The 17,600-nt window shown below is 39.3% G+C and overlaps 1 protein-coding gene and 3 non-coding genes across 4 annotated transcripts; all 4 read left to right on the forward strand.

The window, feature by feature from the left end:
• Window positions 1-1,406: 1,406 nt before the first annotated feature.
• Window positions 1,407-13,439, forward strand: ahcy (adenosylhomocysteinase). Its single transcript, XM_085159867.1, has 11 exons — window positions 1,407-1,566; window positions 4,473-4,663; window positions 5,892-5,967; window positions 6,221-6,373; window positions 7,590-7,702; window positions 8,098-8,305; window positions 10,439-10,526; window positions 10,628-10,745; window positions 11,322-11,444; window positions 11,605-11,676; window positions 12,116-13,439. Exons 1-11 carry the CDS (start codon window positions 1,539-1,541, stop codon window positions 12,245-12,247), a joined length of 1,302 nt encoding a protein of 433 aa, XP_085015993.1. The 5' UTR covers window positions 1,407-1,538; the 3' UTR covers window positions 12,248-13,439.
• On the forward strand, window positions 5,453-5,585 carry LOC146518175 (small nucleolar RNA SNORA17). The gene has a single exon (XR_014874328.1). It is a non-coding gene; the product is annotated as a small nucleolar RNA SNORA17 (small nucleolar RNA).
• LOC146518176 (small nucleolar RNA SNORA17) lies at window positions 6,761-6,894 on the forward strand. The gene has a single exon (XR_014874329.1). It is a non-coding gene; the product is annotated as a small nucleolar RNA SNORA17 (small nucleolar RNA).
• LOC146518177 (small nucleolar RNA SNORA17) lies at window positions 10,994-11,126 on the forward strand. The gene has a single exon (XR_014874327.1). It is a non-coding gene; the product is annotated as a small nucleolar RNA SNORA17 (small nucleolar RNA).
• Window positions 13,440-17,600: the final 4,161 nt, after the last annotated feature.

A 17,600-nucleotide genomic window follows, 5' to 3' on the forward strand; every position in this document is an offset into this window, starting at 1 on the left:
TGTGGGATAAATACACTACACTGCCAAAAGTATTCACTTACCTGCCTTAACACTCGTACGAACTTGATTGACATCCCATTCTTAACCCATAGGGTTTAATACAATGTCGCCTCACTCTTTGCAGCCATGAGAGTTTCAACTCTTCTGGAAAGTCTTTCCACAGGGTTTAGGAGTGTATTTTCAGGGATTTTTGACCATTCTTACAAAAGTACATTTGTGAATTTAGATGGATCAGAAGGTGTGGTTCACAGCTCTAATTCATTCCAAAGGTGGTTTTATCAGGTCAGGAGTCTGTGAAGGCCAGTCAAGTTCTTCCACACCAAAGTTGCTCTTTATGTCTTTATAGACCTTGCTTTATGCATTGGTGTGCAGTCATGTTGAAACAGGGATGACCCCTTCTTGTTTCAACATGTTTCCACAAAGTTGGGAGCATGAAAATGTCTTTGTATGCTGAAGCATTATGAGTTCCTTTCACTGGAACTAAGAGGCAGAGACCAACTCCTGAAAAACAACCACACATCATAATCCCACCTCCACCAAATTTTAGACTTGGCACAAAGCAGACAAGTTCTCCCGGCGACCACCAAACCCAGACTCATCCATTGGATTTCTGAACGGAGAAGCATGATTTGTCACTACAGAGAACACGTCTCAGTGGTGGCATGCTCTATACCACTGCATCCAATGGTTTGCATTGTGCTTGGTGATGTAAGGCTTGGATGCAGCCACTCACTCATAGAGACCCATTCCACAAAGCTCTCCATGCACTGCTCTTCAATTTGAAGGCCACATGAAGTTTGGAGGACTGCATTAAGTCTGCAGATAGCTGGTGACCTCTGCGCACTATGCGCCTCAGCTTCCTGCTCTGTGATTTTATGTGGCCTTCCACGATATAGTATATGTTTGCCTCCAAAAAACCTACAACTTTGTTTTCCCACTTAAGCATAAATTCATAGTTCTTGGAGACTGAGTTCAGCTGTTAATGCAGCCTTAAATTGACCCAATACAAAAATTATATTATTAAAAAAAAACATATTTATTAACAAAGGAAAAACTTACAAGATGACCCTATTGAAGTTGCTATATAGGAAGAATACCGCAGTATGTGTAGGAATAACCGTGAAGCATCTGCCTGTGTTCAAAATGTTATTCAACTTTCGCAGTTGGCATTACACGAATAAAGTAGTTTACAGTGTCACTTATCTAGAAACCAGGAAATCACCGACAGAGTCCAGCCTGAACTTGCTTACACACTCAAACTTCTCGCCTCAAGAAGACCTCATTTCACGATTGACTGGACGTCCCACATCACCCGTTACCCAATCAAGTCGTTTACGCGTGGGGCGGGAGCTGCTGCAACCAATCGGAGTTCAAAAGAGAAGCGCGTTCTAGTCGCCCTGTCGAGTGAACTCGCCTGGATGAGGCTTCGACGATAAAAACCGAGCCATCATGTTTTCGTCCCTCCCTCTCTGCCTCTGTCCGTCGGCCAGGCTGCCGCTTCTCTCAACCTTACCGGAACGTAACACCACAAAACAACCATGTCTGGGAAAGTCCCCTACAAAGTTGGTCAGTGTCAATGTTTATTGTTTCTGCCGTACTTGTATATCAAGTTAAGCTAAGCACGTTCGCGGTTAGTTAGCTAGTAATGCGTTAAGTTTGCAGGTTGGGTAACGGTTCCCATAGGCGTTTAATTTAGTATAGAAGCCAACCGTATGCCGAAATAAATGTTTTATATGCCTAAGACTAATTTTTTACTTATCCCAGACTTTGCAGGGCTTTCTGGACTCTATTACTGCTAACTTGCTAGCATGTGGTGAAACGTGTTATGTTATTACCGCAGTTTAGCAAGCTGTCCAGTTAATTTGTTGGTGTTTCTTAGTCATTTTAGTAGTAAACTTTTAGATTTCCTTTTCCCGGTAAGCGAATAAAGCATACTTTGATTCATTTCTGAGAATGAATCGACATGTAACAGCCATACTTGCATCGGGCATGGGCTGCTCCGTGAACAGAAAGCTCACCCAAAGCCTCTGGGAGTTGTAGTCTATCAGTGGAACCGGAGTCGCTAAGAACCCTTGGCTCGAGCTGTGTTTGTAAACTGCACCTCCCGTGATGACTTGCGCTTCACCGCCAGTTTCTGCGTGAGTGACAAGAACAGGCATAGACAATGCTGCACTGAATGCGACTTGCAAACTAGTAACGGAAGCACTCCACGTGGTGTTTGCTAATGTTGATGTCAGGCCACTCTATTGGAATACAGGTTTTTTGTTTGTTTGTTTGTTTTGATAGTTTTGTTCCCGAATTAGACGTGGTTCTCAGTCACAATTTGCTATAAATGAGCTGTTAATAAATTTGAACTGTGCTTCCATGTCTGCCATGAAAATGGACAATTGGTCTATTGAAATGCACCAAATGTGAACCACACCTGTCGTGGATGATATTCTGCAGCTGACTAGAAACAGAAGCTGTTAGGCAATGTCCCGCTATTTGATAGGCATGAGACGAAGTCCGCATGCAATCCAAGGGTCAAGAGTTTTAACACAATAGCCGAATCTGTTAATTTGTGATATAATAATATATGCAATAACACTCATTTACTACAAGTACAATTACAAATGGTTAATCAGTAGTTAACTACAAACATTTAATCAGTACTGTCTTTTGTATTGTACACTGCCTTCCCAAGTGCTGCTTGATTACAAAAAAAATCATAACCACAGTCGGTCAGTAATTGTATATAAATAACAATTATTTTACAAACTTACATTAAGTTTGGAGAAATGGTAAATTTAATAAACTTATGAAAGAAGAAATGCACGTTTTAATTTATTTCCTTGAACTACTAATTATAACTAAACAGAAAAAATAGATTCATGACCTTTATGGGGAAGCCATTGTCAAGTAAAAAGGTGTATTCATAGTTGAAACAACGAATTGTTGCAAAACTAGTTTTTCTGTTGTAGCATTCAAAATTAATGTATTGTTTATATTTGAAGTTAAAATATGATTTATTGCACAGCCCTAACCAGAAGGCTATTGTAGTGGGTCGGCAGCTATGATTACAGTAACAAGCCAAAGCAGCATGTTTCTGAGAGCAAGGCTGGTAGTGCTGCCTTATGTTATTAAATTATTATGACAGTGGTCAGAAAATGTATTTATAGATCTGGAATTTTTGCTGTGTATTTAAGTCTAAATACAAAAAAGCAAGAAAAATTAGGTGTATAAATAAGGTCTTAACTAGTGGTAGGTTTCAAATATGCAGATGGCATTGTAGGGAAAACAAATCAGTGAACTTAATTTTAATGTCACTTGGCCATCATTGTTGTTGTCCCTCACACATTTTACACACTTAACAATTTAGTTGCTTTCTTAATGGTAAAAGCAACAAATAATAATAAAAAAACCTCCAAAAGCCAAAGATTTAATTTACTGTTGTCTGTGGCAAAGACAAGTATCAGATTCTGTGTAGGAACTGCTACACTTTTGAATAACCTCATTGTTGAATCCTAATATTTATGCATTGAGTATTCAGAAATGATATTCATTTTACATGTAATGTACATGACATGACACATTCTACTCTTTGTAGGAATGGTTTGATATTAATATAGGCACATGGTTGTTCTGAAAGTGCACTTCATACAAAGCAACATGAGGCTGAAGTACTAACAAAGAAACAGGATCAAGAACAAACAGACTTTTTGTAGATTTACTTGCTCTCTGTAAAGATCTGGCTTACTTGGCTCATTCCAATTTGAAAAGGATAATCACACTTCCCTATTGCATGCCGTTCATGACATGATTTTATTTCCTCAGTGTGGCCAACTTGTGCAACAGCAGCTGTTATGAAAATGAAAGAAGGGAATGTAGAGACAAACCTCCAAAAGTGCAAATCTGTTATGTCACAGCTGTGGTCATGTGAATTTTCCACCTACAACAAGATTATTAGAAAAGAGAAGATTATACAATTTTATATAAGAAATCTGTGCAGACGAAACTGGGTATGCACAGGGTGCTAAACTTGCACACAATGTTGCTGGTATTTTGGACAGTACAATTAAAACTATTAGATTTGCCTTTTTGAGACTTGTAGAACTGCATTTTAAAACACAAAAGAGTTGCTGATTTGCAAAACCACACCTGATGATGTGGTTTTAGGCATTTAAACTCCCCCCCCCCCCCCCCCCCAAACTAGTTGTTTTTGAAAAATGGAACACTCCAGACAAATAATGTATGAGTGCTATGACTGTCTTTTATTTTTTATTTATTTATGTTAACAGGTGTTTTGCTTCAAGAAAAACACTCAAGTTTTAAACTTTTGGACTTGAATAAACAGACCAAGTCTAATGCATATATGAGGCTTTACCTGACAAAAAAAAACATCCACCTGAGAATGCCAGACCAGAGAACAAGCTTATTGCATTAATCAGTTTTATCTTTGTACTCCTTTTGACAACCTGCGTTCTCTTTTCTAGCTGACATCAGCCTGGCTGAATGGGGACGTAAGGCCATTGACATGGCAGAGAACGAGATGCCTGGCCTCATGAAGATGAGGGAGATGTACGGTCAGTCCAAACCTCTAAAGGGAGCCCGTATCGCCGGCTGCCTCCACATGACCCTGCAGACTGCCGTTCTCATCGAGACCCTCACTGCTCTCGGAGCTGAGGTGACATTTAAAAGCTGCCTTTTAGTATTTATTTATCAAGAGAGCTTCCAGTAACTTCGCCTACATTCTGCAAGGGCACATATGCCCTCTTACTTTATGCATTTCGACATAGTAATGTCTTTTTGAGAACAAACTGTAGGTCCCTTTAAAGTTGATGCATATAGATCTGTCAAAATCCTTTCTGTTGTTTTTCGATAAGACTGTGCAGACCCTTCACACAACTACAGTAGAGGACACATTAATTGATTCATTTATTGGTACAACCTATCTGGAGTCTGGCTTTTCTCCCCCTCTGTGTGCCTCAAGGCCGTGGTATCTTGTTATCATGTTGGTTTTATCTCTCTGACCACAACTGGTCTTGTCCTGCAAGAACCTGCACCCTGAGACCTAGCAGAGAACAAATAACAATCTCCCCTCCCCCCCTTTTTTTTCCTTCTTCCCTGAATTGGTTTTACTTTGTCTGTATTGGTGGTGACTTGACTTACAGTCAACTTTGCATATTTAAAACTGTTAGTACGTGTAATGAACTGTAGATGGCAGCATTGAGTGACATTTGTCCATAAGGTAATAGCCTTAAGGTTTATTTCTAACAACTTGACTTCAGGAAAAATCATGTTTTATGTGCACAAAAAACCTACCCTGATTTATTATGTAATGTTACATTATGAAAGGGTGACTGTGATGATTGGAAAATCTCAAGTTAAAAATCAACGAATGCTGCTAAAGTTTATCTAGATGTGCTGAATGATTTTCTCACCAGGTGTCATTGCATGCCATTGTGACTGATTTACTGCCCCTTGAGGCGTTGCAGCCCAACTGTTAGTGTTGCAGCTGTGTCATAAGGTGGCAGAGAGAGACTGGTGGTAGTTTACACTGAGACTCTAAAACACATTGGGGACTCAGGGTTATTCCCACCGACAGTTGAGTACACAGTGTGCTGTAGCTTGCTTTAGTTGGACTTTGGTTTCCGTTATCTACACATTTCTGTCCAAATAAGAATCCTGCCAGAAAACCAGTTAAATGCACTCAAAGCCAGCAAGCTGTTATTTATTAACATGTCACTTTACACGTTGTTTATAAAATCAATTAGCACAAAGGTTCATCAACAGCTAGGTTACCTGGGTTCATGTAAATATTTATTTCATAGATTGTGGTGATTTCCTGTTTAGTGTGTGTGATTGTAGCTTCATTTTTTGTGCCTAAACTGACCCACACTCTTCCTCCTCAGGTTCAGTGGTCGAGCTGTAACATTTTCTCCACTCAGGATCACGCTGCTGCTGCCATCGCCAAGGCTGGCATTCCAGGTAACACACACTGACAAGTTGAAAAATGAATTGCATAATTAGTCTCAGAACTGACTCATTTTCTGCAAGCATTCTTAATTTTTTTTTTAAATCTTGGAAGTGACAGTTAGGAGGAAGTACATGCTCTTAAGATATTTCAAAAGCACCATGAATATGTTTTAAATAAATGACAAAATTGTCAGGACTTTTTAATATACACACCTGAATTTTAGAAATAAAGCATGTTACTAAATATATCTCTGTCCATCTGTAGTATATGCCTGGAAGGGTGAGACAGATGAGGAGTATGTGTGGTGCATTGAACAGACCCTGTACTTCAAAGATGGTCAGCCCCTCAACATGATCCTGGATGATGGAGGAGACCTCACCAACCTGGTCCACACAAAGTACCCTAAATTGCTGGCAGGTTGGTTTTATACACCTACACTCACAGTGTAAAATGAAGCTTCTATTATTATTCTTAAGAAATCTTGCATGAATCAATCTTTCTTTGAGCTTTTGGCCACTGCATACAGCAGCTGCAACACATTATTTTAATAATATGAACACTGATGTCTTTTTGTTTTTTTTTAAGCATTCTTATTTTTCATGCAAGTTTTCCAAGCTCTTAAGTTCTTCATGTAGAACTCTCTTGGACTTGTTTGCTCATGGTATAACAATAGTTTTGCTCTTGGTATTGTGCAAGACTTGTTTCCAGTCAATGATCCATTATCTTAAGCGTAGTGGAAAAATGCTAAAACGGGAAGGGGGGGTGGGGGCTCAAGCTCTTTTTCCACTTTAATGCATGTAGTTTACTGCCCCTTGAGGTGTTGCAGCCCAACTGTTAGTGGTAGCAGCTGTGTCATAAGGTGGCAGAGAGAGACTGGTGGTAGTTTACATTGAGACTCTAAAACACATTGGAAACTCAGAGTTATTCCCACCGACAGTTTCACACAAAGGTGTACTGCATGACCAAACATCCTGTTAAAATCCAGCTGTCATGTATATACAGAATAATAGTGGCTTTACAACTAAAGAAGTAAGAGAGGTACTTTTACCCTCAAAGTCCCAATAATGTCCTATTTGTTGTTTGTGAACATTTTTTTCATTGTGTGTTCATTTTTCACCACAGTAAAAAATCCTGCACTTCTATGGTAAAACATAAAGGAAAATATGTCTTTCATTCCTGCTGGTGGGATTTGAAGATGCAAAAAAGACTACTGGTCACTTGATATATGACCTTTCAAGAGGAGTTTATGGTATCTTTCACTAGTTTCAGATCTTGTTTTAAAACGGCATTAGGTTCATTAGAAATAATGAAACTAATGTTCTTTCAAAGTGTGAATCCCTTCTGACTGATTGTATTGTTTTTGTATAACCATGCAGTGTCCTTAATTTCTCAGTGATAGCCAGCAGTTGCTTATGGTTATGGCCAAAATTCTCAAAAAAAATCTATAAACTATGTACAGGGTACACCAAACCACTGAGAGTTTAGTTATTATGTACATTATTTGTTACTGTTCTTTTGTAGCTTGAAAACATCTATAATAAGTGTAGTGCATGACCAGTTGTGTTCATGATTTATTCGTCACAGTCAAAGTTTATATAAAGTTCCAGGTTTTTAAGCAATTTTGTATTTCTAGGTATCCGTGGCGTGTCGGAGGAGACCACTACAGGTGTCCACAACCTGTACAAGATGTTGAAAAAGGGCGAACTGAAGATCCCTGCCATCAACGTCAATGACTCTGTCACCAAGGTGAGCAATCCTGAGCTTTTTAATCTCCAGCCTATCATGTATAAAAATATAAACATCCTTTCTAGTGGACTTATTCATTCATGGAAATATAAATATGTTAAGTAGTTTATAAATATGCCTGATTGAATTAGTCTGTAAAATGTGTGACCTTGTGAATATTTATCTGGTGATCTATTTTTCTCCATCCTATAGATTTGAAGATAATGGAGTAGTTGTAAAATATTATCTGTTTATGAGGTGAATTACTTTGTATACAGTGATGATATGGCTAATTGAATCAGTTTGAACTAGATTTTGAGTTAATAACACCAGCCTGTCAGCTTGTATTCTTCTGCCTCATTTCAGTCTGGAACAGCCTCTTCATTCCATGTAATAACATTGTTTCCCACCCACAGAGTAAGTTCGACAACCTGTACGGCTGCAGGGAGAGTCTGATCGATGGTATCAAGCGAGCCACAGATGTGATGATTGCTGGTAAAGTTGCAGTGGTGGCAGGTTACGGTGATGTGGGTAAAGGCTGTGTCCAGGCTCTGCGAGGATTCGGCGCTCGTGTCATCGTCACTGAGATTGACCCCATCAATGCCCTTCAGGCTGCTATGGAAGGTAGATGAGGATGACTAAACTGTGCAGTACTTAAATAATGGTAGCAATTATTTTTAACCTGTTGGGAAACTTGCATATTATATATGTTTCCTTTTAAAATAAATAAAATTTTAAAAAAAGCCCTCAGTAACTTAGCAGTTATGTATACACACACAAACACACACACACATGTGTGTGTATGTACAGTGGGGCAAAAAAGTATTTAGTCAGCCACCGATTGTGCAAGTTCCCCCACTTAAAATGATGACAGAGGTCAGTAATTTGCACCAGAGGTACACTTCAACTGTGAGAGACAGAATGTGAAAAAAAAAATCCATGAATTCACATGGTAGGATTTGTAAAGAATTTATTCGTAAATCAGGGTGGAAAATAAGTATTTGGTCAATAACAAAAATACAACTCAATACTTTGTAACATAACCTTTGTTGGCAATAACAGAGGTCAAACGTTTACTATAGGTCTTTACCAGGTTTGCACACACAGTAGCTGGTATTTTGGCCCATTCCTCCATGCAGATCTTCTCAAGAGCAGTGATGTTTTGGGGCTGTCGCCGAGCAACACGGACTTTCAACTCCCGCCACAGATTTTCTATGGGGTTGAGGTCTGGAGACTGGCTAGGCCACTCCAGGACTTTCAAATGCTTCTTACGGAGCCACTCCTTTGTTGCCTGGGCGGTGTGTTTTGGATCATTGTCATGTTGGAAGACCCAGCCTCATTTCATCTTCAAAGTTCTCACTGATGGAAGGAGGTTTTGGCTCAAAATCTCACGATACTTGGCCCCATTCATTCTGTCCTTAACACGGATCAGTCGTCCTGTCCCCTTGGCAGAAAAACAGCCCCATAGCATGATGTTTCCACCCCCATGCTTCACAGTAGGTATGGTGTTCTTGGGATGCAACTCAGTATTCTTCTTCCTCCAAACACGACGAGTTGAGTTTATACCAAAAAGTTCTACTTTGGTTTCATCTGACCACATGACATTCTCCCAATCCTCTGCTGTATCATCCATGTGCTCTCTGGCAAACTTCAGACGGGCCTGGACATGCACTGGCTTCAGCAGTGGAACACGTCTGGCACTGCGGGATTTGATTCCCTGCCGTTGTAGTGTGTTACTGATGGTGACCTTTGTTACTTTGGTCCCAGCTCTCTGCAGGTCATTCACCAGGTCCCCCCCGTGTGGTTCTGGGATCTTTGCTCACCGTTCTCATGATCATTTTGACCCCACGGGATGAGATCTTGCGTGGAGCCCCAGATCGAGGGAGATTATCAGTGGTCTTGTATGTCTTCCATTTTCTGATGATTGCTCCCACAGTTGATTTTTTCACACCAAGCTGCTTGCCTATTGTAGATTCACTCTTCCCAGTCTGGTGCAGGTCTACAATTCTTTTCCTGGTGTCCTTCGAAAGCTCTTTGGTCTTGGCCATGGCGGAGTTTGGAGTCTGACTGGTTGAGGCTGTGGACAGGTGTCTTTTATACAGATGATGAGGTCAAACAGGTGCCATTCATACAGGTAACGAGTGGGGGACAGAAAAGCTTCTTACAGAAGACGTTACAGGTCTGTGAGAGCCAGGGATTTTCCTTGTTTGAGGTGACCAAATACTTATTTTCCACCCTGATTTACGAATAAATTCTTTACAAATCCTACCATGTGAATTCATGGATTTTTTTTTTCACATTCTGTCTCTCACAGTTGAAGTGTACCTCTGGTGCAAATTACTGACCTCTGTCATCATTTTAAGTGGGGGAACTTGCACAATCGGTGGCTGACTAAATACTTTTTTGCCCCACTGTATGTATGTATGTATGTATGTATGTATGTGTATATATACACACACACGTGTGTGTGTGTATGTATGTGTGTATGTATGTATATATACACACACACGTGTGTGTGTGTGTGTGTGTGTATGTATGTATATATACACACGTGTGTGTGTGTATGTATGTATATATACACACGTGTGTGTGTGTGTATGTATGTATGTATATACACACACACACACACACACACACACACACACACACACACACACACACACACACACGTGTGTGTGTGTATGTATACATGTATAAAATTTATTTTTTAAACAGGTTTCTGTAATTGAAACAGTGCTTTTCTCCTCTGTCTTGCAGGTTATGAGGTTACAACCATGGATGAGGCCTGTAAGGAAGGAAACATCTTTGTCACCACCACTGGCTGTGAAGACATAATCATGGGACAGTATGTTTGACCAACTCTCATGTCTTTCAAACTGTTTAATTGTTTTTGAGTTTTCTTACACATTTAAAAAGTGGCTTATAAGTTAATGTGTTTACCTTCAGCCACTTTGAGAAAATGAAAGATGACTCCATTGTTTGTAATATTGGACACTTTGACTGTGAGATTGATGTCAGCTGGCTCAACAAAAATGCTGCTGAGAAGATCAATGTCAAGCCTCAGGTAAGAACAATGACATCTACTTAAAGATTCTAGAGAATTCTGTGTTTTTGGTTATAGAGTATATACTAAAATGTATATTAAGATGGCATTATTGTTAATAGGATGTTGGTGAATGTTGAAGTGTTCTGTATTCTGTTGTTTTGTGTGTTAGTCATGAGGGGGTGGCCGAAATAGTTCTCCACATGGAAAACAAGCACAAAAACAAACAAACAAAAAAAACCCCAATATGAGTTAGTTTTTTTTTTTTTACTGCCCCTTGAGGCGTTACAGTCCAACTGTTGGTGTTGCAGCTGTGTCATAAGGTGGCAGAGAGAAACTGGTGGTGGTTTACACTGAGACTCTAAAACACATTGGGGACTCAGAGTTATTCCCACCAACATCTTAACATAAGATGTACTGCAGCTGTCATTTTTTTTAATCACCCTGATACATGTGTAGTTGTAGGAGCTGGCTAAATATTCAGGTAAAGCCTAAGCGAGGACAGGGAGATGTTACACAACACAAAGGATGAGCAGATGTCTCCTGCTATGTCTAAACTGTCCCTGCACAGCTGCTGATTCTCCTGCGACTCCTCAGGTTGATCGCTATCGTTTGAAGAACGGTCGTCACGTCATTGTCCTGGCAGAGGGCAGGCTGGTTAACCTGGGCTGTGCCATGGGACACCCATCATTTGTCATGAGCAACTCCTTCACCAATCAGGTACTCAGGCTGAGTCAGCGATGCTAGAGAAAAATTATTATGTATGCTGTAAACTTTCATCTGTAACACTAGAATTCTATTACCATTTGGAACTTTGAAACAAAGTGATAACATTATAATTGTTTTGTAGTCTTTATTAAATCCAAGTTCTCTACTGTAGGTGCTGGCTCAGATTGAGTTGTGGACAAACACTGCAAAGTACCCTCTGGGAGTCTACTTTCTGCCTAAGAAGGTTAGAACATACACTGTGATAATACTGCTTATGCTTATGCAGCACTTGCATTGTATCTGTTTTGCACTTTGTTGGACATGAATAGGAAATGTCAGATATTTACTTAAACTAGACTCTTTTTTTTTTTTTTTTTTCTTAAGTCAAATTTCTTTAGATGTGTATACACATTGATTTTCAAACAGAATTTTTTTTTGAGTGAAAAGCAATTTTATATACCTTTATTCAGTAATTTATTATATCTTAAGATATGACCAAAAATTACCTCTGGGACTAAATAACCACTGCAAACAAATTATCTCTTTTCTGCTTGTTAATATTTTCAGGCAGACATTAAAGCATGAAGGAAAACCCCCAAAACTGAATAAGCAGAAAAGAAAAATAACTGGAATCTTTATTTAACATGTTTTTGCTCATTTATTCTTTCTTTGTGTGCCTGTAGCTGGATGAGGAGGTGGCAGCTGCCCACCTGGATAAACTGGGAGTGAAGCTTACCAAGCTGACAGAAAAGCAGGCCAAGTACCTGGGCCTGCCCACCGAGGGGCCCTTCAAACCGGACCACTATCGCTATTGAGCTCCCCTGCAAGTCTGGGGAAGAAGAGAAGAAAGAGGAAGAGGTGTGGCCAGAATGGTGTTGGTGTTTGGTGGGTGGGAGCACTTGAACCATGTTGCACTCTAGGTGCTGTGTTTGGTTTTAGGCTGGACAATAGCTCAGTGATTCAGGGATACAGAGACATTTTTCTTCCCCTCAGCCTGTAAATGAAATGCTAAAGACATTAATTCACAAGTTGCATCTGGCAATCCATTTGGTGATGCTGACGTTTGAAAACGGTACCCTTAACAGTAGCTTCTGCTAACTAGCGAGCGTTGAACGACTCGCCTCTGGTTGAAGCTAGACTTTAGGTGGATGCCATTTTATCACCAAAGCTTCCATCAGTAGCTTTAAATGTTTGTTTTTTTTGGGTTTTTTTAAAGAATAAATGTATGAAGCTGTGGAAGCTTTTTTTTTCTTCTTTAATCTCGACTTATTCTGCTCTGACACACCAACACACGCCAAACTCCTCGGCTATTTCTCCTCTTTCTCGCCCATACTCTTCCAAAACGCCATCAAGTGCTACTGCTGTTAAAAAGAATTTCTCTTGCTGGTTGTCATTCCCTCTCTGTTTATGGAATAAAACAAATCCTCATGCTTTTCTATCTAAACTCTTCTCTCTGTCTCATAGTGGCTCAAGGTGGAACATGATGGGACAGGTTTTTCTTCCGCATCTTAAGCCAGGCAAATGTTTGGCCTGATTCCAGTGTGTTCACACTAATAATGTCATGTGTTAGCACTTAATTGAAAACTGCACTCAAGCTGTCTTAAAAAAACTGGGATCGGTCCTGAAGCGATAACCACTCATCCAGACTAATCACTGAAGTCAAGAGGCAAGCCGCAGCCAAAGTAATCAAAGTATCACCAAAACACATAACGTTTTTGCCTGATTTAGGAGTCCTTTTGATGCATCATTTTCTTCCTTTTGATGTAATTAATGTAATTCAACTCGAAGGGCCAAAGTGTTTGCAGTGCCCCAACTTCTCAACTCTTTTCGTTACGCACTATGGCCAGTCAGGTTCTTGTAATGCTGGGTGTAAATGGATCACGGCAAAGGTGAAGTGCCCGTCTTTTCCCCTCAACGGTTAAAGCCTCAATGCAGGCTTTACCTGCTTGTAAGTGATGGATTAATGTTGAAACTGCCAAGTGACGATTAAAAAACAAAAAGGAAAAACATGCAGACTCTGAATTCTTTCTCCTCGTATGGTTGTAAGGTGATGCATCTCTCTTTGTTTATGTGGGGGAGCGGGGGCTTTTTATATTGTGTTGAAAAGTCGGGTCAAGAAAACATTTGGCTGAAACACCTGATGGCTTGTTCGTTGCCTGTTTTAAATTTATTATTAAGCCTTTTTCATAACCTTATCTGTGTTTAATATTGCAGCTATGACAAAGCAGGTTCTAACCATAACAAAGTTCTTAGTTTAATCCATGCTGTGATCTTTCACTAAACTGAAACAAACCTTTAGGGTTATTCTTGGCTCATTCAGAGTCTGGAGGGTTACCACACACAAGCACGATTGATTTATATACAGTAAAAGCAACAAGTCCTTTTTGCCTTATTTGACAAGTACATTTTTCACTCTGGCCAACTGATAGCCTACTGTATTACCATGTTTGAGTAGAGCAGCAGATAATAAAAAATTCTTCACTTGTGTGAGTATATTACAGTCCTGAGGATTTTTCATAGGGTTGCTAAAAAATTCCCAAATGAAGATAAAACCGTCCTCCTACCATTGTCTGTGGTATAACTCCTGTCCATATTTCTAGGGTCTTAGCAGATGAATTGCTTGTGACCTAAATTAGGTTTAAATAAATGTTTAGTTGTATGGCATAAATACTGTGATAATCTTTCCTAACAGGTTGGCAGGAATGACCAGTTAAAAAAATAAATGAACGATAAATACAAGCCTCATAGTTAAAGCAATCCACATCCCGACGCAGCTCATTGCCCCGAGCACAGCTAAACCACAGGCATTCGCTTAAAAATTTTCACATTTGCTTACAGGCTAAAGGGGTGACCTGGGGTGTGGGTGTCCAACCCCAAAAAATGAGTGTAGTTAGGAGTCACACAAGGAGGCCTGATCCCCTTACCTGGGAAAAATGTCTTCTGTGTCATTTTAAATATATGTTATGTGTTGAATATAATAATCAGTGACAGCTCTTGTGTTAATCATAGATCTGAAACACTTTTAAGTGATAGAAAAAAAACATTCTCTAGGGCCTTTACTTTTTAAAGGTGAATTTGCAGAATGCAATAGTGCCTAGTCTGACAGCTGTGGTTGGCTCCACTATCCACTGCTATCTTGTTGGTAAATCTTTTGTTCCTGCTAGTAATGGACATCATTGCAGAGCAGTTGTTTTATATTATAACATGTTGAATTTTTGGAAAAGACACTGCGTGCTCTGGCCTCACAGTCCAAACATGCTCCCTACCAGCTGAAAATCCAGATAAGATCGTCTGCTGTACAAGTCCTCAAGGCATCAGTCACAACGTTCATAAAAATAATAAAAAACAAGACTATATAAAATTGAGTTAGATGACACAACACAAGCCAGATGTCAGATCAGCAGACCTAATGCAGATTTAAGAACTTAAATCATTTTCAGAGTCACTTGACTGATTGGATTTAAAAAAAAATATATATATATCAAGAGGCAGGATAAAAGGACCTTAAGGTGACTGTTGGGGCAAACGGGGATGAAGGAGGGGCAAACGGGGATGAAGGAAGCTCAACATGTATAATGTCAGTCTGCTATTTTGAATGCCTCCTGAGGTTTCACCTGATCTGCTTTAAAAAAAAAAAGAAGTTCTCCAGTGGCGTGGAAGAGCTCCTTATTTAAATCTGTTTTATGGAGACCTTAATCTCTCTCGAGGCCAAATTGTGACACAAGATAACGCATGACTTAAGATCTTATGGGAATATAGACTGTGTATTCTGAAAACACAGGCTTGGACTGATAAAACGCACAGCAGTAAAACAGAGACACTAAAGCCCTCTCCAAAGTAAACCTCACGCTAAGAATTCAGTGTGTATGAAACGTTTTATACGTTTTATTCAGTTGAACCAAAAGTGACCATATTTGGGGTAAATAGCTGATCTAAGTTTACAGCTAATGCCTGCATGTTGCCTCCAAGGGTGCGATGCACAAATGCATACCTGTTAATTGGTACAAATAACAGTCTGGTAAAATGCCAGAATTTCACTTAACCAAAACTGAAGCATAAACGTCCTGTGTGGTCTGTACCTTACAGGAGGCCAGAGTATTTGGCAGATAACTCCATGAAAATGCTCTAAAGATGCCAACAACACATATATGGTGGAGAGTTCCAGTTCAATGATTCAAATTAGGGAAAGTGGAGCACTTCAGAAGCACTAATGAGGATGCCTATCCCCTGGGTCAATGCACAAAGCACCCTCTACTTCTGATATGTTTATTCTACTTTTATTGCATGGTTGGATATTTTTACTATTATTATTTTTTTTATCCTGTTGTATAGTTGCAAGTATCTGTACTTCCTGGGTAACAAATGTATATGTTGCTCTTCTAAGTGGTATTTGATAGATTAACAATAATGTATTTTATATACACCCACCAGCTGTCACGCTTCACGTGAGACTAAAGAACAGTTTTACTCATTGTCCCTCATCCCACACATTGTTTTTTTTTTTGGTTTTTTTTGCCTGTCCCATTTGGTTCTTTAGCCGTCAGAATTGTTGTCTGAAGACCAACAAGGATACCCAATGGATTTATTTTGTCAAATGGATCATCATGGCATTGCCGTATTGGTCCATTTGATCGACCTTTGTTTTTATTATTTATTTTATTTTATTTTCAGTTGTTACAGACGGGACAGACATGAGTGAGGGATAGGAAAGGGAGAAAGAAAGAGGAAGGAAAAGAAAAACAGAAGGGGAGAGGGACCGTGAGAAAGGGAAAAAAAATCTCCTGGATCACCTGTTGAGAGAAAAAAAATAGAAAACAAGCAAAAAAAAAACAAAAAAAACAAAGCAACATACTAAACACAACACCATCGCATTAATCTAGCTAAGTGTAAACAGCAGTAAATACTAAATATTGAATGTTGTTGTGCAGCACGCAGGACAGACAGCGCACAATGTGCTTTGAAGTAGCAGCCAAGAAAGGTGTGATTTAAGTCTACGAACAGTGAACACCCGTGTGCACACCTGTGTGGATCAGCGCGCTTGTATTCAAATGGTTTCCCCATGTAATGGTCTGCAAGAGGATGTAGAGAGCCATAGCCCTGTCCCACACATTGAAACAATGTCCCACATTTTGATTTGCTCTACTTTTCAATAATTTTATAACGTCTGGCTTTAATCCAACAGTTGTGAAAAAAGCCGGGAAAGCTTTCATCGCAGGTTAACCAGTCACTGATTTTTGTTGCCAATGTTATGACCAGCAGGGGAAATTCACCACAAAGTCACAAGCTCTGCAAATTCTAACACAAAGAAAAAGGAAATGTAGCGACATCAAAGAATTGTAAACTGTTTACAACTGGGTGATTGAACTGAAAGACGGTTCTCAAAGCATTTGTGGTCTTAAAGAGATGTACAGATGCATCTCTTCTGAAGCCCAAATATTATTAACAGATAGAATAAAAGCTTTAATAACACTTAGCAGATTTAACAGTTGCTGGTACAGAAAAAGAGCAGAAATAATTGGAAGAAGACATACCCACAAGAATAAATGCTTTTCTTTAATGCCTATTGTGTTATATTGTTGAGATAAGGATTTTAATTGTTGCTCAAATGAAATAAGCTTTAGTTCAGGTTTGCATATGTTTATTTTATTATTGTTATTTTAGCGTCTAGCACCTACATTTTATTTTAGCTACTAACCTGATTTCACCAGCAGGTGGCAGTGTAAGTACTCTATAACATGATAAATGAATATAAATTCACCTTTGGAAATGTTGGTATGATGTGATTTTTTGATCTTTTGGGCATCATTTTATATTTATTTTATTTTTGAAGAATTGGAAGCTATCTGAACAATGCCGATTTAGAAAAGAACGGAGAATCAAGTTGTTTTTTTCCTGTCTGTTGGTGTTTTTTGTGATGAATCGTCTTCGATTTTTCTATATTTCATCAATATTAAAACCCAGTATCTGAGCCCATGTCACTGGATTTTTTTAAGACCACAAATTAAATAAAAGAAGAGCTGCCTTCGAACAATAGGTAACACCAGATGCCAGGCAGCAGGCATGTGTGCAGAGATTAATGCTATCCCTGTAATTATGCTGTTCTTATTCTGTGAAGCACCCTGCTTCTGCCTTTCATGATAATTGAATAAGATGTTTTTCACACAGCAG

The sequence above is a fragment of the Neolamprologus multifasciatus genome, chromosome 5 (genome assembly GCF_963576455.1).
Source record: "Neolamprologus multifasciatus chromosome 5, fNeoMul1.2, whole genome shotgun sequence".
Classification (NCBI taxonomy): domain Eukaryota; kingdom Metazoa; phylum Chordata; class Actinopteri; order Cichliformes; family Cichlidae; genus Neolamprologus; species Neolamprologus multifasciatus.